We start from the raw sequence: 22,201 nt of genomic DNA, 5'->3' as shown, positions 1-22,201 counted from the left end.
AGCGTGACATGTTATCGTCAAACGACTATGAGCTGCAAGTACGCTTTTGCAACAAGTAAGTAACGTACAAATTGAATCCTCACCTATTATGTCCCTCCTAATTAAGAGTCGAGTAGCACCGATCTCTCACTGCACACTCTCGTTATATTACCGGATAGGCCACCTCTTTAGCTACCTTTTTACGGTCTTTCTGAAATCAAAGAGATTTATTAGTGTCAAATTTTTGGGTTTTAGGATATTTTTATGGTGGCTAAATTAGAAACTAAAAAATTGACTAATTTCAAAAATTAGAGATTGGGAAATTGGGAAATTTTGTAACTAGGGAATTTAAAGGTTAGGGAAGTAAGATATAGGGATATTTGAGAGGTGGAGAATTTTTGAGGTGGAAAATGAAATTTGGTAACTAGGGAATTTGAAGGTTAGGGAAGTAAGAGATAGGGATATTTAAGAGGTGGAGAATTTATGAGATGGAAAATGAAATTTAGTAACTAGGAAATTGGGATATTTGTGAATTAGAGAATTTAGGATTTTGGAAACTTGGGAATTAGGAAATTTTAGAAATAGGGAATTTAGAAACTGGGACATTTGGAACTAGGGGAATTTCTAAATTAGAAAATGTAGAATTTTAGAAGTTTGGACATTAGAAAATTTGAGAACTAGGAAACTAGGGAATTAGGAAATTTAGGAATTAGGGAATTTAGAAATTGAGACATTTGGGAATTGGGAAATATGCAACTAGAGAAATTTGGAAATTGAAAAATTTGGATCTAAGGGAATTTAGAAATTAGGAAATTTGGAACTAAGGGAATTTGGAAATTGGGAAATTTGGAACTAAGGGAATTTGGAAATTGGGAAATTTGGAACTAGGGGCATTTGGGACTAGGATAATTTGGAAATTGGGAAATTTGGAACTAAGGGACTTTGGAAATTGGGAAATTTGGAACTAGGACTAGGATAATTTGGAAATTGAGAAATTTGGAACTAGGGGAATTAGGAAATTGGGAAATATGGAACTAGGGGAATTTGGAAATTGGAAAATATGAAACTAAGGGAATTTAGAAATTGAGAAATATGAAACTAAGGGAATTTGGAAGTTGGGAAATTTGGAACTAGGGGAATTTGGAAATTGAGAAATTTGGAACTAGGGGAATTAGGAAATTGGGAAATATGGAACTAGGGGAATTTGGAAATTGGAAAATATGAAACTAAAGGAATTTGGAAGTTGGGAAATTTGGAATTAGGGGAATTTAGAAACTGGGAAATTTGGAACTAGGGGAATTTGGAAATATGGAACTAGTGGAATTTGGAAGTTGGGAAATTTGGAACTAGGGGAATTTGGAAATTGAGAAATATGAAACTAAGGGAATTTGGAAGTTGGGAAATTTGGAACTAGGGGAATTTGGAAATTGAGAAATTTGGAACTAGGGGAATTAGGAAATTGGGAAATATGGAACTAGGGGAATTTGGAATTTGAAAAATGTGGAAATTGAAAATTACTTACTAAATAATTAAAACATCTAAAAATTGAAAAATTTGGAATTTGGGAAACTCAAAAATTGCAAAACTTAGAAACTTGGAAATCCATAGAAATAATTGAAAATTTCAAAATTCACAAATCTATAAACACAGAAATGTGAAGATTAGAAAACATACTAATGAGGCCATCTAACCCGCTGCATTCACCATGCACCGTATAAACCTGTCCACGATAATATAACGAGAGTCCTGTAACCAGACATCAAATATGAATATCTCTATTATCAGTCGAAGCGAGTAATTCCTTCAAAGAATTATTATATATCGCATCACCTATAGTCGCTCAAAGTTTCAACCTAATCAATGTTACGAACGTCGCGCTCTCCTTTTGTGATCCGACCTGTATAATAATGTTATGTCGCGCTTTAAGATTTATGCATTTTGAAAGGGTGTATTAACGAGGCCACGAACGATATTATTACACGACAGTTTTCCGTTAACCATGGCTGATCCTTTCTCAAGATGATATTTTTAATGTGTACGAATAGAACTATCGCTTGGCGTGCATTATAGGCGCTTACGCGTGCGAGGATGGAACAATATCGGAAAATTATTTATAGCATGAATAAGGAGAGCTAATGCAAAGCTTTATCGACGTGCAACGATGCCACTTTAATAATAAACCATGTTTTACCGGCTAGAACTACTGTGTAAATCTACCTTTGTATGACAACTGTCGAGTCTTTCGCTCGTTCAGATAACAATGTTATATTCAATATGGAGAACAATGCGCCATTTTTCTTTTCATACTGATAATTTATCGAAAAAGAGTTTCAAACAAACATTTTTCTCACAATGCTGTTTTTTCAACAAAATTATAGATACGAGTATAGAAATTATGAATACGAGTTATCGTTCTTACAGGAACGTAAATATCCAAAATGATCTCTTCACCAGGACATTGTGGTGTGTTTGACTATGTTCGCTTACACATCCATGGGCATTTTTGCAGCGATGATGGCAATGGCTGCCTGGATATTGGTATGAATTATATGCTTGGTAATAAACATTTATTCCTTCATTTAATTATTAATTTATAATTAGCCTAGGACTGTACCTAGAAATTCTATTTAAAAATACCCCTAGTTACAAGTTTCTCAATTTAGAAATTCCTCTAGTTCCTGTTTCTAAATTAACTAATTTCCCTACTCCTAATTCCCTGCCTTCAATCCCCCTGTTCTTTAATCTCCTCATTTTCAAATATTTCTCAGGTACTTTTCAAAGTTCCAAATTTTCAAAATCTAAATTCCTCAACTTCAAAATTTCTCAATTTAGAAATTCTCCTAATTCCTGTTTCTAAATTTCCTAATTTCCTTCTCTTTTATTTCCCCACTCTTAATTCCCTGTCTTCAATCTCCCTGTTCTTTAATCTCCTCATTTCCAAATATTTCTCAGGTACTTTTCAAAGTTCCAAATTTTCAAAATCTAAATTCCTCAACTTCAAAATTTCTCAATTTAGAAATTCTCCTAATTCCTGTTTCTAAATTTCCTAATTTCCCTCTCTTTTATTTCCCTACTTTTAATTTCCTGTCTTCAATCTCCCTGTTCTTTAATCTCCTCATTTCCAAATATTTCTCAAGTACTTTTCAAAGTTTCAAATTTTCAATCTTTAAATTCCTCAACTTCCAAATTTCTCAATTCTCAAATTTCCTAAGTAATTTCACATTTTTCTATCTTCAAATTGCTTCCAAGATTCTTCTTCTCTTCTAACAAAGTAAGTTCTCTGACGCCATCTTGGATGTTCACTGACTTCCTCTCCAAGTCTCTATTTTTTCATTTTTCCTCCATAGAAGATAAAAATGCTGCCTCCACTAAAACAAACAGAAAACAGAAAATAAAAGTAAAAGGTAAACATTCCTTTTTGCAGATCGCACACCATCAACACACAGGTTGAGAGTATGTAGTTGACGTATCCCCCGGTTCCATAACAATCATAGAGAAAAAAGAGAACAAGGTTCAAAAACAAAGATACGTACGTGCGTACGTGTGTGCGTACGCGCGTAATCATTTTTGCTGTTTGCATGCGAAGGAAAAGAGGAAGAGCTTGCACAGAGATAGGCTTTTTAGGAAAAATGTTCTGGCTGGACACGTGACAAAACGCGTCGAATACCTCTGAATACACTGAGTTACCAGCGATCGGTAAGATAGAACGGGATTGAGAGAGAGGGGCAGAAGAGGGGGAGAGACGAGAAGAACAAATACGTAAACAAAAGTAGCTTAAAAAGTTTGGGAAAACTTCGGACGAATCGATTCTACGGAGAGAAAATGAACAGCGGGCGTGTTCAAAGTAGAACAGGAGTACACTAAACAAAAAGAATTCTAAACGATAGAATAAGACAATTTTGTATCTAAAACGGACAATTACGACGAGCAAAGAATTTCGAGGAGTAACTTGTAAAAACACACTTTCGAATATAATCGAGAAGGTATATTCTAAACTAGGAAACAAAAAAGGCAAATTTGTACTTAAACGTAGAAAAAGTAGCGGAGTGAAAGAATTTATTTATTATTACGAGAAGAAAAAAAAAGACTCGCATTCAGAACGCACAAAGTATTTTTTGGCAATAGCGAATCTTTCAGACATGAATTACACTTCGGAACCGGATATCTTCGGCAACGAGAGTTACAATGCGAGCAACGGTCTCGACTGCGGCGGCGACACCTACTCCTACGGGATATGGGAACGTGTGATGATAGTCATCATTGCCGTTGTCCTCAGTCTAACGACCGTCGTTGGTAACATTATGGTCATGATCTCATTCAAGATCGACAAACAATTGCAAACGATCTCAAATTATTTCTTGTTCAGCCTGGCGGTCGCCGATTTCGCGATCGGTCTAATCTCCATGCCTCTTTTCACGTTGTACACCGTGCTCGGTTATTGGCCGTTGGGACCGCACATCTGCGACACGTGGCTGGCGCTCGATTATTTGGCCAGCAACGCGTCGGTTTTAAACCTTCTTCTTATCAGCTTCGACAGATACTTCTCTGTGACGAGGCCCCTCACTTATCGCGCCATGAGGACTACTTGCAAAGCAGGCATTATGATCGGTAAGATAACTTTCTGATACCGATGACCTCACTATATGGCCACCGTTCACAATTTATATTACCTCTCAAATTCTCCAAACTGAACTTCAAAATTTAAAAAATTCAAACCTTGAGAATTTTAGGAAATTAAAAATATAAATTGTGAAAATAATCAGTTGCAGCCATACAGTGAGTCTAACAGAATCCCCAATTGCATCTCTCACTCTTAGTCTCGCATTAGTTTCAATTAACGTTCATAAAACCTTACGGCGGTGGTAATTTCGTATAATGGTAAGAACGGCAAAATAATCTACTTGCAGCATTAGCGTGGGGCGTTTCAATGGTCTTATGGCCGCCATGGATTTATGCTTGGCCATACATCGAGGGGCAAAGAACGGTGCCCGTGAACGCCTGCTACATTCAATTCATCGAGACAAATCATTACATCACATTTATTACCGCAATCGCCGCATTTTATGTGCCTGTTACTGTGATGATTATTCTTTACTGGCGAATATGGAAGGAGACCAAGAAGAGGCAGAAAGACCTTCCGTACTTGCAGGCAGGGAAACAAGACGCTAGCAAACGGAGTAACTCTAGGTTAGTTATTATACTTTTACTGTTATGTAGTATAAATTATATTACCTGTCAGTGTAGTATTACTAGTTAATTTCATTTATGTTATCATTGTTTGCAGACTCTCTAAATAATTACTTTGCTTGTTTTTAATTAGCGATGAGGCGTTGGACATGGAGGACTGCAAGAGGCCTAGGAGCGAGTCTAGCACAGGAGCCGAGGACATGAATTCCACGCATATCGCTGTCTCCTATCTTGAAAAACATTGTCCTCAATATAAAACAGTAAGTGCTTATCATATTGTTACTTCACTCTGATTAAAAACTTAAAGCCTTACATTAAGTGCAGCATTCTCTCATTCCAACTTGCAACACTACACCTTATTATTCATAGTATATTGATCCTCAAATATGTATAGCCTTCATTCAACTCCAAGACTTCATTCAATAGACCCCTGTAAAAACAAGTTTCATATATTTACACCATTAAGATCCCCTTGAGTACTATACACTAATAAATTTGCTAAGCTTGACCTTGAGCTCAAGATCACGGTCAATATCCTAGTCTCTGTATTTACAAACCTTTATCCAAAGTTGAGTCATGCTACAATGCTTGCCTAAAGAATGGTGCTTCCCTAAAAATGATTTCCCTGTTGCAGAAATACAGACCTCTATCGTGGATGTGGTTGAAGATGTGGTGCATCGCGTGGTGGCACAGCGGTCGTGAAGACGACGACGACGACGACGACATCGAAGGAGCCGAGAGTAGTCGAACAGGCCATGGTTACGATGAAGCCACAACGCCACTATCAGCTGAAACACCTCTAACTGGCACGGTCTCTAGATCAGCCTCTCTGAGTGGGATTCATCCTACGGCTCTAACAGTTGAGAAGACTGTCTGCATAGCGGATATCCACGATTACAAGAAGTCTGGGAAGGGCGGCGAATTGTCGACAAAGAGCATCTCCAGTGATTCAGTGAGTCCTTGCTTCAGATTCAACTCTTGTTGCATGTTCTGTTAGAATAAGCTTAAAGTTAGCTAAGATTGGGTGATTGAACATTGGTTCAGTTGAGGTTATGTTCAGATCAAAGATGTTAAAAATGGTACCTGGATAATTCCTTTTACTTTCATAATAAATTGATGTTCTTGGCTACAGCAAAACATTATAATCCTGCAAATGTAATTCAGTGTTGTCTTTCATAATAAATCATACCGTTTTGTTTATAGGTAAACGCAGATTTACTGCCAGTAGGAGGACGAAAACTACCATAAATCATTTTGATGATAAAACATGTTGTATAGATGTTTTGAAGCATTTACTGCTAGGACACACTTAACACTGTTGCATATAACTAATATCTAAAGATTTATTTGAAGCTTTGTGTACACTTGAGTGCAATGTAGGTATTCAGTTAACAGTAAATAGAGGAGCTTCTCACAAAGAGAAACTGTTAGGAAACTCAAAGAAGAAAGCAGAGGAACAAACGAAGCCCACAAGTGACCCATAGGAACCTTGGGAACCCACAAGGATATGGAAGGAACCAAGGGGTCCAAACCCTAGGAAGAACCTTGATGAATTCAGAGAGACCTAGGAAAAACTAAGAAAAACCTAAGTGGAAGTTCTCAGATCTAAAAACAGTGTTTCATCTGTGGATGCCTGCAGTGCTCACGAGTGTACACTAGTACCAATATTGTTAAACGGTTCCTTCTGAACTCACGTCCAAAAGCCTCAGTGTTAAGTGTGAAGCTTCACAAGAGTCACCATCCAGCCTCATCAGGCTATATTTTCTAAAACCTTAAAAATTTCCACATAGGTGTACACGATCTTAATCCGGCTGCCCACAAGGGATACCAGCGGCATGGGGAAGTACACGGAGGGCCCTAGCATAAAGATGTATCACGACGAAGCAGTGACCTATCAACTTCACAGTATGATCGAGGACGTGGAGGAGGAGAACGGGAAGATATTTCGTCTGGGTAGCACGATATCGAGCCCGTCGCCTGTGATCAGAAGACCGTCGCGAATGCCCGACATAAGGATCCCGTTAAACACGAAAAACATCCCGAAAGCATTGGCCAGCAAGGTGCCTGCGAACAAGAGCGCGAACAAGAAGAAGAAGAAGCTACAGGAGAAGAAAGCGGACCGTAAGGCGGCAAAGACATTGTCGGCCATCTTGTTGGCGTTCATCATCACTTGGACGCCGTACAATATTCTCGTTTTAATAAAATCCATCACAGCCTGCTCGTGGTACATACCGCAGCAGTTATGGGACTTTTTCTATTACCTTTGTTATATTAATAGTACTGTGAACCCAATGTGTTACGCTCTATGCAACGCGGCGTTCCGAAGAACCTACGTGAGGATTCTCAAGTGCAAGTGGCATAACAGAAACAGGGCCGCAGTTGACAGAGGATGATATCAGTAGAAACGCTTCGCGTGCAACGCGTTTGCGCGCCGAAGCGTGTCACCTTTTGTTTCGTTACTGTTTTCTTTTTTATCGTTTTATAAACATTCCACCGAACTTGCTTGCCAACAATAAGGAAACTGAGTTGCTTCGATATACAGTGATAACATTCGTTTCCTACGATTTGCTGAAACGCTTTTTGGCTGGGTTGGCGCAGCTACAGTACGCAACGGCGACACTGCGCATGCGTACGCGCATGCGCACTGGAATCAGTCGGTAGCGATGAGTACTTACAGATAGACATCTGAAAATGTAAGGGGACTTAGAAACTGTTGGAAAACTTGATAGTTCGGAACAGAGACTGAAGATTTTACATTAAAATTTATCTGATAATCTTTTTAATAGCGTTTTAATAATTAAACCCAACGTCGAAGGTTCACAAGTAATAAAGGTAAATTATTTTTCACTGAATCATTTTTTTCTTAAACTTACTTTGCCAAAAAATATTCTAGAAAGTCTCTAGTTTGACGAGACATATTAATCTTAATAATTATTGCAGTAAGTCAAAGTTTCAGCATAACAAAGTTGTTTGAAAACTTATAACAGAGATTACCCTTCGCTAACCGCGGTCCATGTGCTCATGCGCATACTCTTTGCGCATCTACGCCATGTTTACTTCCTCTACGCCGACCTCACGAGTAGTCCCAAAGCGTCCACAGTTTTTTTTACTTTCTTCCATAATTCTTTCATTTTACAAAAATAACTGTTAAGAAACAGTTTCAATCTGTTAATACTTCTTTCCTGAAAGAGAAAAAATGCAATTGCATTAAATAGATAGATTGTTTTAAGGAATTTTTTGACGGAATTACTGTTAAGGATATATCGCATGAAACATATTCCTTTCGTGTACGTATATGAATGTTCAAACGGATACGAAATAAAATGGCTCGCAACGTTTATATACAAATCAAAATATGTATGTACAATTTAAGTGGATGAAATGTATGTCGCTCGAAAAGTTTCGTTGCATATTTTAGAACTAGATCTGGGGAAAAACAGGGTGTACAATTCGATTTGATAAATTTAGAAAATGCATTTTCTACGCGTACTTTGCCATCGATCATGTTCTTTTCCATTGCATATTTTGATTGACGGTAGAATTTAAATACTGTGTGGTCCAACTGAAACATGCCATACTTAGTTTCAAATTTTCAGTTCTTTAAATGAAGAATTTCATTTGACCTAACCTTACTTTATTTCTAACATTATTTATTCAAAATGGTGGTCTTCTGTACTCTGCTTTCAACCACTCATTTTTTAAATTAAACATTTAATTTTTTAATCAGGTACTGTGCCATTTATTTGAACCACACTGTATATCTTTGTACATTAGAATTCACCTTTCATTTTTCTATTGAATTTCGATTACAAGCGTCATTAAAATGACAAATATTATTTCTGGGGAAATAAAAAGAGAGCAAAAAAACGTTTGCCATTACGACAGCTCGGATTTCCATATTTGAGGCAATGCAACACGAATACTGCCATGAAAAATAATCTTTATAAATATATTTCTGAACCGTACAAAAAGAAAGGAGAAGAGACATGAAGAAGAAAGAAATGAACGGGCACGTTCTTCGACAGTACCAAATTCGTGGCTCGATCTTAGCGGCCATCTTGCGACGAATACTTGGTGTCGTCATCTTTTTTTTTATAGTTCGCGGAAGAGAGTCAGTTTTCGTGCCGTTCTCAAGTTACTTCTCTGTATATTTGTAAACAAACTTTTTTATCGACCCCGAGGATAAAATTTCTTTAAAGTTTTTTTATTTATTGTCTCTTCTATTTTGTAAATTTTGATGTTCTAGGTTTTCTCTTCCAATAAATTCTCTGTAGATTTCTTCAAGCCTGAAGGCAATCTGAAGGCGAGTCCGGTACAATTGACCTACGGACAAAAATTTATTTAACCATATTGTTAAAAAATTTGAATTCTTAATTTATGTAAAATATTTTACTTACATGCTGCAAGAAACTGACTCGATTTCGCAGACTTCCTACAAAGCTACACCGCACAAAGAAACAAAATCTATTCGAATTCTAAGGGAATAATGAAAAATGTTAATAAAAAGACAGGCATTTCTCGTGCGTTTTATTCGAGGAACAACGCACTCGATGTACATTTTAAATAGTAGTCCAAGTTGTAACTGAGTGTTTTAAGTGTAATTTAGTTATGAAGAACCAAAGAAAAAAATTAACAAAATGAACAAGCGCTGTTATACAATAGAGTGTGTCAAGACAAAATGGCGAACAACAGTGGGTGAAACGCGCTACATCGATTCTTTTGTATTCATTAATATTCTAACACTTTCGTATTAAGTGACATTCTAATCACACGTGCCAAACGAAGCTTTAATGATGGTTTAGGGAGGTAAATTAATAAATGTGTCCTTTCAAACGTTTACACTAATCAAATCGATCGATTAGCATGGGAGAACATTCATTAAGTTCGAAGCTCAAATACCTTTCCTTTTGTGATATATATACTCTTTTTTATATTTGCTGATTTTATGTATTTTATGGAATTGGCGTTGATTACCGTTTATGTGAATTACAAAGTTCCTAATAATTTATTAGTAATTACATATATATTCTGTAATTATAATTTTGTATGTTTTTATATCTATTTAATTTTTATAGGGTGCAACTAGTAAATGGGGGGTAGCTGACGTGATTCTGAATAAAATTTCCCTTTGCAGAAATTGGGTACGAAGCTTTGTTTTTTAATTATTAAGGAAAAACGCGGACCAATCAGAGCGCGATTACCCATGCGCAGACGCGAGAGCGCGAGGATCACACATGCGCAGACGCGAAAGCGCGAGGACTACGCATGCGCAGACGCGAGAGCGCGCAATCCTCACGCTCTGATTGGTCCGCGTTATTCCTTAATAATTCAAAAACGAAACTTCAAACCCCATTTCTGCAGAGGGAAATCTTATTCAGAATCAGCTCCCCCTTATTTCAGGGACACTAGTTGACCCTGTATATTCTAATTTATTCCAGTTTCCTAGATGTAATCAAATTTATTATATAAAAACAGTACAATTAATGGAAGTGTAATACTTTGAAACATATACCTGAAATCATTATTATCTTTGTATGTATATAAATAAAAGTAAGTACAAATATCTAGCTCTTGAAAAGAGTATCATGAATTTTATATATATCATATTTTCTTTTGGAAATAGTTTTTAACAATTCTCGATTGTGTCGCATTTCTACGTGTTATATGTAAGAAACGAGTTCCCATTATTTTGAAGTGTAAAAAAATAAGAACCAGTAAAAATGGACCTATTTTTAAAAAAATAGGCAGTTTCATTTACAAGTTAGAAATTACAAATCTTTGAAGTTTCGCAGTTTGAAAATTGATAAGTTACCAATCAAAAATAATTTTACTCATAAAAAGTTTGTAATCGTAGCATAGAATTATGCTGATTCGATTGATAAAAATTTTGAAAGTACACATTTATTCGATAAATATATTGTCAACTTCGCAGCAGTCGCGCTGATCCAAACGACGTATCAATTCTACTTTCCTTTTTTATCGAAAGAATCTATTTTCTATCGCAGATATTGGGTATACCTTAACATTCCACTTGTTTAACTTTTATTATTATTACTTAGGATGTGTACATTTGTAAATATATATAGAAGATATTTGAAGTTTATATTTAAAGACCGTTTGGATAGAAATAAATGAGCGAAACAGAGGATAAAGTTACATGTACAGTATCAATCACGCGACCGCTGAAAAGTTCTCTTTGTGTAAATCGAGAATGGGCACCACTTTTGAACTGATGCATTCGAAATTATATAAATCAAGGTTATATGCTGCTAACAAGTCACTAAAAATTAATTTATATAGTTCTTTTGTACTTCTACATTTGTGGCTCTTTTTATCTTCAATAGAGTGTTGATTATAAATGAGTCTTCATTATAAATTTTTGCATAACAACATTTACAATCAACAAAGAACCAAATTAGAAGTGATCTGCAGATGTTATCTCAAAATATAATATGAATACTACTAACATTCTTTCAAAGTTATACATATAATCAGTTCAAGGTTATACATATAATCAGCTCAAGGTTATACATATAATCAGTTCAAGGTTATACATATAATCAGTTCAAGGTTATACAAATATGTTAGCTCTTACAATCTCTCTACAGAGGTTAAGTCTTCAGAACTGATATACAACTTTCATCTACCAAATTTACAAATCACTGTTACTACTTTCAATTTGTTCTTAACCTATGCAAATATTGTGCATATTATTACAGAAGTAATAACATGACTTTCAGACCCAACCATGTAATATTACACATTTCAGAAACCTCTTGTTACCATAGAACTTGTGCAGTATATCATAGTCCTGATTTCAAGATATCCTATGCATCACTTCAAAAGACTGGTGCCTGTTCTTGATATAAAGGCAATTGTTGCCCGTTCAAACGCATGATTCACGCCGAAGGGAATTATTGCGTAAAATGGCGCGCACAATTTTGTGTACAGAAAAGTCTGATCAAGCAATGTCGTTTAGAATTTTTCTCTGTAAATAGAATCGTATATTATAACTTCGTATGAAGATAATACGCTGATAAATATCGAGGAGTATACTTTTCCTAGTTTCGAATAGTTTACAAGATCTGAGATATTTCAACCACTCTTTTCCAGTTTAAGAACATTTTTGTTGCAGATTTATGCAACATTGCTTTAGACTTTCATTCAACGACATTCAAAAAATATAATCAAAATTAATAAATAAAAGAATGTTTATTACTAACTATATATTTAAATTTCAACTATATTAAAATTAATTATAATTTGAGGTAAGTGATTCATAACCTATACGTTTTCCCGCCATTTTCAAGAAGAAAACTTAACACACATATACATGATAAAATATATAATTCATGAAAATATTGTCATTATATATTTTAATTGTAAATGTACAATTGATGTAAATAACGTATACTTCTCGAGATTTCTCAGCAATTCTTTGAATATCGAACTCTGCGAATCAAATTTACTCGTTTCATATAAGATTCATTAAGCTGAATCATATTCGTATTGTTATCGCTAAAAGATATGTAAACTTACTGCGAACGTGTTCAATTTTGACTGTTAGTGATCCAAATAATAGGTATAAAACATCGTGCGTCAAACTTTTACTTCCGGTGCAGACGTTCAGTTCAATTTCACCGATATACGATACATACTTATGTACCATTGCATTTGGATATTCTTTTGAGTAGCACTGGTAGCCAATCAAGATGAAATTTGGTGAACATTTTGAGAAAGAACATATTCAAAGTATAAAATCTCAATTTTGGAAAATAGTTAAAAAAAAATAGGTGTCCATATTCAACCCAGAAGTTACAATATTCATTCAAACCAGCTGGACTGGATTCTTCTTCCCCTGAATTATCCCTAGAATTTTCTTTAATTTTCTCCAGACTCTTCTTGGGTTCTTCAAATTTCTAAATTGTCAAAAGCTACTTGATTAGAAACACTTGTGTGCATTCCAAGAATGCACCAAACACCAAAATTCAGATCCTTCACCAAATTCCTCAACTGGCTGTATGTGTCATTTGAAAGTACATCTCAACATTTATATCCAACACTCTCTGCAAAAAAAAGAAACAAAAACTACACTTAAGAATTCTATTCCATTTATTAGGATAAATTTTTTTGCAATAAAAAAAAAAGTATTTTCTTACCCATTTAGCTAACTTGAAATTTGAAAATTTAATTTACAAATAGATTCATAGTTTCAATGGTATTTTTTTATGCACAGTACAATTTTTCTATGTTATTTGAAACTATTTTCAATTAACAATAAGGTATAATTTATATACGTTTAGATACAAAAGTATGTAACAGTGGAAACCTTGCACGTAGTAGAGCACAAAAAAAAAACAAAGAAAGAATTGTGTCATTCATTTTAAAGGAAACGATGTCTTCGTATAAACGTATACTGAAAATAATGACAATGGTGTGCGACTTTTTTTTAACCATACATTATTGTAAACACCAATATACTCAATCTATGTTTATATACGTGTTTTATATTAACGAAGAGTATAATAAGGCGAAAACGAACAAAAAAATAAAGAGTCACGTAACTGGAAGAAACGTATAGGAAAATTGTATGTAATGGTACCAGTAGAATCTGGAAAAATATACCGTATTATCTGTAATTAACAAGCGTTTTATTTAACATTTTATAGATAATAGATTAATAACTAAATACGACGAATTACTGATTTAAATCGTCTCAAATTTTACCCTTTATCGCATGATTTAAATTATTTCTATTAATTAATATTATGCTTTGGCGTTCTTAATAACATCAGTGATGGCGTTAATCCAAGTAGCAACTCCGTATGCACCTGCATCTGCATTTTGTAAATATTGCTCCTGTTTCACGTAACTGGCTCTCCCGACCCTGTAACGTAATATTTTATTTTATTAAAATATCAAGACAATTAAATAAATTAATTTTAAAAATCGGATTCTGGACGGAAACCTTTTAAACTGGAAGAAACCGCCATAGCGGAGGAGCAGTAAAGCCACCTAACGGTAAGTGATAAAACCGTGAAGTCAAATTTTGGCGGGAAATTACTGTTAGTTGTTAGTTCTGTTAGTCATGGATGTATGAAATTAGTAGTCCCTTTCTAAAGCATGCACTGATAAAAATCGAAAATGTAAAATCAGATCTTACACAGTATTTACAGATAACAATTTGCCTTATGCTTACTTTGGTTTCATGTTCTTTGTAGATTCGCACGCTTGCCAAGCTACCGTCTTCAATATCTCACAAATTTCAGTTATTGGTTTATTCAGCAGGATCTCATACTTCTCACAAACCGCACTGATTACATCAATCTATAAAATAAACATTAGTTACGGATATTAAACATGTGTCAACTAACAAGTGTCATTCGTACATCTTGATCTTCGCTAATCACGCACGCGAACTCGCTCAGTAACCACTGTTGTCCGCATTATTTTGAAAAGTTTTACCAAGGAATATATAAACGCCTCGTGCCGACAGTTTATTTTCGTAATATAAATATAAACCGTATAATCAATGAATTTAATTAATTAAAATTAAATTGTGTATAATTGCGTAATGATATACACTTATCGCGCGCTACACTTATTGCATTAGTGCGCATGCGCACTAATCACGCGTGCGTTTACTATGTTTATGCACATGCGTGATTGGACAAGGACATAACTGGCCCATGTGCAACGTTCTGTTTTTATTCCTCTACTGCAATTTCAGCTGACTGTGTGCTCTATGTCTTATATCTCTATGGTGAGGAGTGGTGACTAGCCGGCCCCACTCTTAAATGGCTGCCTGGAGCTTCTGCCCTCCCCTGCTGCCCCTCGCGCTGCCCACGGGCAGCGGAAGGGCGCCCTCGCTCGTCCTATTAGTTGCTGTGCAGGCCCGCTCTACACTTTCTCTTGATCGAGGGAAGCGTACGTTTCTCGCGAGCGTACCAGTGTTATATAAAACGTAGCGTCGCGACGATGGCTGAATATCATCGAAAAAGAAGTTCCGTTTCCACGTACTTCAAGCCATCGTGGGAATCGGACTACTTCTTCATAGAGCACGAAGGCGTGCCGACCTGTTTGATATGCGGGAAAAAATTGCACCAAGTGAAAAAGTACAATCTGCAACGACATTTTCAGTCTATGCACGGACATCATGCGCAATTAGCTGGTGAAGAACGCGAAGCAGAAGTCGCGCAGTTGAAGCAGAAATTCGTGGAAGCGGAAGTGGAGGAAGTGAGTTACCTTGATTCTTTTATTATCGTAGAAAAAGAACGCGACGAGTGAACGTTTTGTTGTTCTCGTAGGAAACGGTGTCGTCGTGTAGCGAGGCAGCCGTGCGAGCGAGCTTCGGAATTGCTCTTGAAATCGCGAGATCGTCGCGCAGCTACACGGACGGTGATGTTGTGAAGAAATATTTGGTGAACGCCGCGGGTCAATTGTGCCCGACAGAAGTACAGACATTCGAAGCTATCAGTTTATCGAGAATGACCATTGCTCGTCGAATTCAGTCAATGGCCAGCAATGTTATGGACCAGTTAAGACAGTTGTGTGCTACTTTCACTGTGTATTCTTTAGCCATCGATGAGGGCAGTGATATATCAGGCACACCGCAAATAGCCATTTTTATTCGTGGTGTGAACAATAATTTACAAGTGACAGAGGAATTGTTGGATCTGGTACCATTGAGGGATGGCGTATCCGGGGAGGACATCTTTTCCTGTGTCGAGGAAATAATAGAAACCAACCAATTGGACTGGCATAAACTCATCTCTGTGGCGACCGATGGATCTCCAGCCATGGCTGATAACAATAATGGTTTTGTTGGTCGCCTCAGGAAGAAGTTAAATGAATTAGGCAGCGCAAAGAAGTTGATCGGAGTGCACTGCCTCATTCACAGACAGAATTTATGCTCGAAGAATGTGGAAATGTCAAATGTAATGTCTGTGATTGTCCGTGTTACTAATTACATTAGAAATCATGGTGTAAAAAGACGACAGTTTCGTGCGTTCCTGGAAGAATTAGATTCAGAGTATGCAGACTTGCCATATTATACAGAGGTCAGATGGCTAAGCCGGGGGAAGTTATTGGAACAATTCTATAATCTTCGAAGCGAGATAGCCACGTTTATGGAAGCAATGCAAAATCCTGTACCAGAATTGAAGGATAATGAATGGCTAATTGATTTGGCATTTTTGACCGATTTAGTTCATCACTTGAATATGCTGAATCAATCATTGCAACGGAAAGGTATGCTCATAGTAGAATTATACGACACTATTCAAGCATTTCAAATGAAAATACAACTGTGGATAGGACAATTACAAATTGGAAATGCTTGTCATTTTCCAAAATTGAAAGCTGCTGCAGCAAATCAAAGTTGTTTCACAAAATATTGCTCAGTTTTAGATTTACTTGAACAAGAATTTAACAGTAGGTTTAAGGACCTTCAAAGTTTAAATACAGAGTTTAATATATTTGCTACCCCATTTTCAGTTAACTTGGACACAGTTCCACCAGAAATGCAGCTCGAGTTGATTGACTTAAAATGTGATAGAATGTTAAAAACTAAGTTCAATCAAGCAGAATCTTTGATGCATTTTTATACAAGTTTTTCACATATTCGTTTTCCACTGTTGTATATTTTGGCAGGTAAAATATTATGTATGTTTGGGTCCACTTATGTCTGTGAACAGTTATTTTCAAATATGAAAAAAACAAAATCTATTCACAGGACAGGATTAACTAATTATAATTTAAAGTGTTCATTGATATTGAGCTCGTGCCAATCAATTGTTCCAGATATTAGTCTATTAATGGAGCAAAAAAGACTACAGACATCATCTAGACGACTGTTCAGTACAGAATAGCTGGCTTATTTTTAACAATACATTGTCATAAGTTTGATGTAATAGTATTTTCTGTTATGTTTACCATCATTTGTTAACTTCTGTTAAATTAACAAATTTAACTTTTGTTAATCTTGAATATTTTACTGTTCTGAAAAGTTTTGAAAATTTTATTTTTAAACATAATGTTGTGAATCTTTCAAAGAATTATTATGTTTGTTATAATATGTACAGTATCCTTCAATTTTGGTACATAACATTTTACATGGTTACAGAATGTGATTGCTTGTTTAGAATAAAATTTATCAAATATTTTCGATACCATTAGATATAAACTGAATTCAATCTCTTTTTATATAAATCCATGATTTCTAATATTATTTCTAACTCATACAATTAACTGTTTCGATATTTTTTATTGCATCCTTCTAGTTGGTACTACATTTAATAATTCATTTATCACATTCGATTATTGTTTACATCACAAATAAAAATTATTATTTGCAGTGTACTCTTATTAGGGATACTACAAAAGATACAATAATTGTTCAGAAGCAAGTGTTTTTGCTCAAACAGTATCATATTTAAAAGTTTGTAAGTAAAAGCAAAGGCAAAATTCCTTTTACTTTCAAACTATATATATATATAAATATACATATATAGTACTTATATTTTAAGACATACCTTTGTATCTTTTGTAGTATCTATTATTATTAAGGTTGTATATAGTATTTATATTTGAGTGCTTATTTTTCATATCTGTTTTGCATTTACTTTTTATATGTAAAGATACATATTATTTTTAATTATGCTCATTAGTTCCTAATCATATAAAACTCATGTAAATATCGTCGCATTCCAAACGTAATAAGTATACAAAATGTACAAAATGCAACATATCAAGAAACTGTAAATATTGTACTGTACGTAAGCATTTATCAGTTATAAAAGCGTACTTGTCCTGTATATTATATTATTAATAAGTAAGCGCTAATATTACGTAAAATTTGTATAATTTTCATCCTACTAGAATAAATAATGATACAAATTATTCATCTTAATATTGCTGTTTACTTCATTTCAATTCTTCTAATTTCAGTTTAAAATTAAAAAATATAAAAACAATTCTGTTCAGTTGTTTATCAGAAACCTTATCATCCCAAAAAACTGAACTTACTTTCTTAATATTATGAATCTCTCTGTATATAATTTTAGACATAAACTGGGGATGACCATCAGGATAATCTCTGAGTAATATGACCCACTGTAACTTGAACCAAGACAGTGACACGACATGCCGCCGTATTAAGCTGGCTACACAACTGTTCGATTACTTTCTTTAATTTTATAATTACTATATGACTTAAACAATTAAATTATATTAAATAATATTTTCCTCCAATCTTATATATGTAACTATGATAGAATTGTGTTTACTATATTGTAATATATTTGAAAGGAATCAGTGATCGAACAAGACGTTGTGACTACTGCTTAAAGCAACACGTTTCGTTACTTAGGTTTGTTTGGGTTTCAATGTATCATGTTACTCGAGGAGATTGCCCTCGTATCTCCGACCTAAACGATCAATACCAAAGGTATTTAACGTAAAAATTTATCAATTGTTTTTTAAATAAAATTCATGGTGAAAGAAAGCAATGATACAAAGTCAGAGCTACTTTTCCATTTTAGTTTCTGACGTCACCAAGCTCTGCCCGCGGGCAAGGTAGGACTGCCGATCGAAGAGCAACTCTTTTGAGCTTGCTCTACAGCATCTGATGCTTTTAATAGAATACAAAATCGATATAATTTCAACGCTGGAATGAAAATGAACTGAAATTAAAATTTTTGCATCAAAATGGGAATATTCCTGTGCCCTAATTTGGCGGGAAATTTGAGTGAAAATTTCCTTCAAAGGTATAAGCATATTAAGAGTATTATTTAGGGTTCCATAAGATAAGAGTTTGGAGATGCTGATAAGATAAACAGAACTGTAGCATTGAAACGAGTAACGGGTCAGATAATATGTTGCAAGTTCCAGTGATGCAGTGATGGGCATCGGGGCAGTAACGCGATACGTTTCGATCCAAATAAACCAGTTCAAGACCAGAGATAGCGCCTTAAGTCGACTACACACGTTCCAGTCTGATCCAGATTACGTTACTGCCCCGATGCCCATCGCTGACACTGGTGAATCATAATACTTGGAATTGATAGCGCTATGCGTGTATACTGGCCGCTCCATGTAACTGAACCTTAGGCATTTTGGGTCCTACTTGACCTGAGCGAAGGATATTGGTGACGCCATGAAATCTTACAGACTTCCCTTCACAACATGCTTTCTCACTCTTCCCTTCACAAAGCTTTCTCCAGAATTTGCTCCCATATAAATGCAAATCATCATTCAAGAAAATTATAATTAAAAATAATGATAAAGTACATACCATAGACCTATCGCCTGGCTCCGCTTTTCCATACATTCTTAAGCAACTTAAACCAACGCGCAATGCCTGAGCCCAGAAACCTATCCAATCGTCATGCTGTTGATTCGATGTTAATTCCCTAGCTATTCTAGTAAACAGCAGGCAATATAATGCTCCAGAAGTGCCACCCATTTGTTGTTCGGCTATATAAGCCAATTCGATAAAAACTGACGACGGATGTGACATATGGAAGCGGTCCAAATTTTGCAATATATCTAAAAAGAATGCGTGTAAGAAATGTGATTCTTTTCCAAGAGAAATAAAATATTTTGAAAATATGGATATGTACCAGCAGCGAGTCTTTTAAGGGTAGAACCGCAATCCCCATCTCCACAACCTCTGTCCAAATCATTAATATGAGTCTCTTTCTCGATCAAACTTTTGCAACTACTTTGTAAACATTGTTTGAATAACATCTGTTGTCTTGAATTGAGCTCAACTCCAACCTTCTCTATTTTTCTTGATACTTTGTCTTGAACAACTGGTGGAGAATTTGAGGGAACACTGTAAACGCAACCGGGCCATTTTGGTGCATTGGTTGGCTCGTCCAGGTAGTCGAGGAAGACCTTGTTGTCCGAGGATATTTTTAAGAGAGTAATATGCACTCCAGCGCTGTTCAATGACGTCATTAAGACCCCCGAATACACACGTAGGGGTTCTATGTTCATGTTTCCTATATAAAGAAAAAGATGATATTTTTTAAATAATTAGGGAGCCGGCTATATGAAGCATCCTGTACTTACGAAGCTGCTTAACTACGTCATGGACAACGATTCCCTGTTCCAATTGGCTTAACGCACCGAAATTATTTACGATAACCGCAACTGAATCACCACCTTGCAAAGACAGCGAGGTGCAAATACATTTCAACATAAATGCAACGACTTCGCTACAGGATTTTAATTTAAGCTTCTCGTATCCTGCTTCGCCGTGAACCCCCATACCGCATTCTATCTCGTCTTCCGGTAGGTCAAACATCAGTGGTTGTCCTGATAAGTTTAATTAGATAATGTGTACTCTAAGCGATTTGTTGTTTTTATCAACGCATACCAGGGATTGCACAAGCGGTTAATCCAACCGCATAGGTGGCCATATTTTGGAGAACAACTTGTGCAGTTTTATAGACTTCTTTCAGTGGTGACCCTTTCTCAGCCATCGCGCCAGCTATTTTAATAACGAACAGCATTCCAGTTAAACCACGTTTACCAGCTACACCTTGTTCCTCGCTTGGTATACTGCAGTCATCGTTTACAACTAAGTCCTCCACCTGAAACGTGAAGCATTAGAAATATTTCCAAACTTGGTTTGTATTTGAAGCTAACCTCTACACCTGTTTGCCTCGCTTTCTCGATTGCTATTCCAAAATTTAGTCGGTCGCCAGTATAATTTGGGATTACCATTAAAATTCCACCTGAAAGTATTCGTAATCAGTTTATTGTTCAAAACGTGTTGTCTAGGATTCAAACGTGGCGCGCCGGAAGTCACCTGAGGTAACACAGGTTCCCCGGAAGCTGAGCGTCTAATCCGAAACGTGATAAGCGTCAGAAATAAAAAAGTTTGAAATGTTATATTCTGTTAGTAATATATGACATGTAATTACTTCTACAACAAATGTTGAACTATTTTAATATTATAAATAAAAAAGTTTAATTACCATTACTGTGTTCGGAAACACGTTCGATAGCGTAACTAATATGTTGAGATGGCGGAGCAGCGAATATGGAGCCCGCCACTGATGCTGTCAACATGCCATTTCCAACGAAACCTAGAAGAAAATGTCGCAGATTATTTCATTCATTGCTTCCGCCACTGGGTTTTGGGAAATCTAGGGGAAACCGAAGAAGGTCTAGGAACAGTCTAGGTGGATTTACCAATCACCTGCGGCAAAAGGTTCGTGTCCACTTCCGCCTCCACATATGATAGATACTTTGCCTTTCCGATCCTGGAGCTAAAATATTATATTTCTGAATAAATTGATTTCCACAGAAAAAAGTATAATATCGTGATTTAAGCACTGATAATGTAATGCATTGATAGATGTATAAGGTTATGTACAAACCCTTGGCATTAAAACCACTTTATGTGACACTTGATACTCTAATTGCGGATAAGCATAATTCAGACCATATAGCGTTTCCGTGACACTATCGTTAATCGAATTCACTAAACTTTTCATTGTTTTCGTTAAGAGCAATTTATAAATTAAACGAAAGTGTAGTTAGACGTACTGAGAATGAAAATCGTTTAAGATTAATCGTGACTCGGAGGAAGTCATAGGTTATCGCTAACTTAGAGAACCTAATAAAAATTGTAGTTATACATATTCAGTACTAATACAAGTCAAGTACATAAATAGAGAGCTGTTAAGTAATATACCAGTACTGTATGCATAATAGTATCGCAAGTACCATGTCTCTATGATCTATAGATGCAAGTTGCTTGTGGTAAGCGATAAAAAGTTGTCTTATCGCTAGAAATAAACATGTACATGTTATAATAATAAAAACAAACAATATTATATGTCGTTATTTGAAGATATGCGCTGTAGAAATGACGTTACAAAAAAGGCGGGATCATTCCGATACATAACCAGAACGGTTAGCATACGAGGGTTCGTGAACTGATGCAGTCATAGTATTATAATTAAATATTTATCTTAACTACCTCTTTTAATGCGTTTCTCTTCATAATGGAAAATTTTGT

At 35.6% G+C, this 22,201-nt stretch overlaps 3 protein-coding genes and 1 long non-coding RNA gene across 11 annotated transcripts in view; 2 read left to right on the top strand and 2 right to left on the bottom strand.

Annotated features, from left to right (window-relative positions):
• LOC105661862 (uncharacterized) overlaps positions 1-5,390 on the bottom strand; it is a 13,344-nt gene extending 7,954 nt beyond the window's left edge. The window contains exons 1-3 of one of the 2 annotated variants that reach the window (XR_013041107.1): positions 5,281-5,390; positions 1,502-3,347; positions 84-190 (exon numbers count right to left, since the gene is read on the bottom strand). This is a non-coding gene — a long non-coding RNA (uncharacterized LOC105661862). Of the gene's footprint in view, positions 1-83; positions 191-1,501; positions 3,348-5,211 lie in introns of both variants that reach the window. The other variant, XR_013041108.1, reaches the window with a different exon arrangement.
• mAChR-A (muscarinic Acetylcholine Receptor, A-type) lies at positions 2,402-13,812 on the top strand. 2 transcript variants are annotated; one of them, XM_003701049.3, is made up of 6 exons: positions 2,402-2,517; positions 3,404-4,587; positions 4,887-5,166; positions 5,300-5,426; positions 5,801-6,118; positions 6,957-13,812. In XM_003701049.3, exons 2-6 carry the CDS (start codon positions 4,119-4,121, stop codon positions 7,557-7,559), a joined length of 1,797 nt encoding a protein of 598 aa, XP_003701097.1. In that variant the 5' UTR covers positions 2,402-2,517; positions 3,404-4,118; the 3' UTR covers positions 7,560-13,812. The 2 variants fall into 2 exon arrangements, with proteins under 2 accessions (XP_003701097.1, XP_012135511.1); XM_012280121.2 differs by having other exon boundaries at positions 2,426-2,535.
• LOC100879169 (triokinase/FMN cyclase) lies at positions 13,796-22,201 on the bottom strand. Of its 3 annotated transcripts, XR_013041089.1 has the most exons (11): positions 21,558-21,693; positions 21,377-21,446; positions 21,153-21,263; positions 20,821-20,909; positions 20,549-20,765; positions 20,242-20,487; positions 19,788-20,171; positions 19,460-19,713; positions 14,366-14,493; positions 14,135-14,294; positions 13,796-14,053 (listed from the first exon to the last, which is right to left on the bottom strand). XR_013041089.1 is itself a non-coding variant. In XM_076541570.1 (10 exons), exons 1-10 carry the CDS (start codon positions 22,184-22,186, stop codon positions 13,933-13,935), a joined length of 1,644 nt encoding a protein of 547 aa, XP_076397685.1. In that variant the 5' UTR covers positions 22,187-22,201; the 3' UTR covers positions 13,796-13,932. The 3 variants fall into 3 exon arrangements, 2 of the variants coding, with proteins under 2 accessions (XP_076397685.1, XP_076397683.1); XM_076541570.1 differs by lacking the exons at positions 14,135-14,294; positions 21,558-21,693 and adding an exon at positions 22,163-22,201; XM_076541568.1 differs by lacking the exon at positions 14,135-14,294.
• Positions 14,579-21,388, top strand: LOC105664302 (general transcription factor II-I repeat domain-containing protein 2-like). 4 transcript variants are annotated; one of them, XM_076541566.1, is made up of 3 exons: positions 14,579-15,402; positions 15,474-16,416; positions 16,663-18,076. In XM_076541566.1, the coding sequence occupies exons 1-3, from the start codon at positions 15,145-15,147 to the stop codon at positions 17,034-17,036; spliced, it is 1,575 nt and encodes a 524-aa protein (XP_076397681.1). In that variant the 5' UTR covers positions 14,579-15,144; the 3' UTR covers positions 17,037-18,076. The 4 variants fall into 4 exon arrangements, with proteins under 4 accessions (XP_076397681.1, XP_012153588.1, XP_076397682.1 ...); XM_076541567.1 differs by lacking the exon at positions 16,663-18,076 and adding an exon at positions 20,956-21,388 and having other exon boundaries at positions 14,580-15,402; XM_012298199.2 differs by having other exon boundaries at positions 14,580-15,402; positions 16,969-18,076.

Source organism: Megachile rotundata, chromosome 16 (assembly GCF_050947335.1).
Source record: "Megachile rotundata isolate GNS110a chromosome 16, iyMegRotu1, whole genome shotgun sequence".
Classification (NCBI taxonomy): Eukaryota; Metazoa; Arthropoda; class Insecta; order Hymenoptera; family Megachilidae; genus Megachile; species Megachile rotundata.
The sequence above is the reverse complement of the archived record's forward strand: the minus strand, read 5'-3'. Positions and strand labels throughout refer to the sequence as shown.

Excerpts from the sequence above, each read along its gene's own strand:
- mAChR-A (XM_003701049.3), top strand. The coding sequence starts at position 4,119 with ATGAATTACACTTCGGAACCGGATATCTTCGGCAACGAGAGTTACAAT. Across the intron at positions 4,588-4,886 it reads CAAAGCAGGCATTATGATCG|CATTAGCGTGGGGCGTTTCA; the intron begins GTAAGATAACTT and ends ATCTACTTGCAG. Across the intron at positions 5,167-5,299 it reads AGCAAACGGAGTAACTCTAG|CGATGAGGCGTTGGACATGG; the intron begins GTTAGTTATTAT and ends GTTTTTAATTAG.
- LOC105664302 (XM_012298198.2), top strand. The coding sequence starts at position 15,145 with ATGGCTGAATATCATCGAAAAAGAAGTTCCGTTTCCACGTACTTCAAG. Across the intron at positions 15,403-15,473 it reads TGGAAGCGGAAGTGGAGGAA|GAAACGGTGTCGTCGTGTAG; the intron begins GTGAGTTACCTT and ends TTGTTCTCGTAG.
- LOC100879169 (XM_076541568.1), bottom strand. The coding sequence starts at position 21,674 with ATGAAAAGTTTAGTGAATTCGATTAACGATAGTGTCACGGAAACGCTA. Across the intron at positions 21,447-21,557 it reads AAGTGGTTTTAATGCCAAGG|CTCCAGGATCGGAAAGGCAA; the intron begins GTTTGTACATAA and ends ATAATATTTTAG. Across the intron at positions 14,494-19,459 it reads AGCCAGGCGATAGGTCTATG|ATTGATGTAATCAGTGCGGT; the intron begins GTATGTACTTTA and ends TTTATTTTATAG.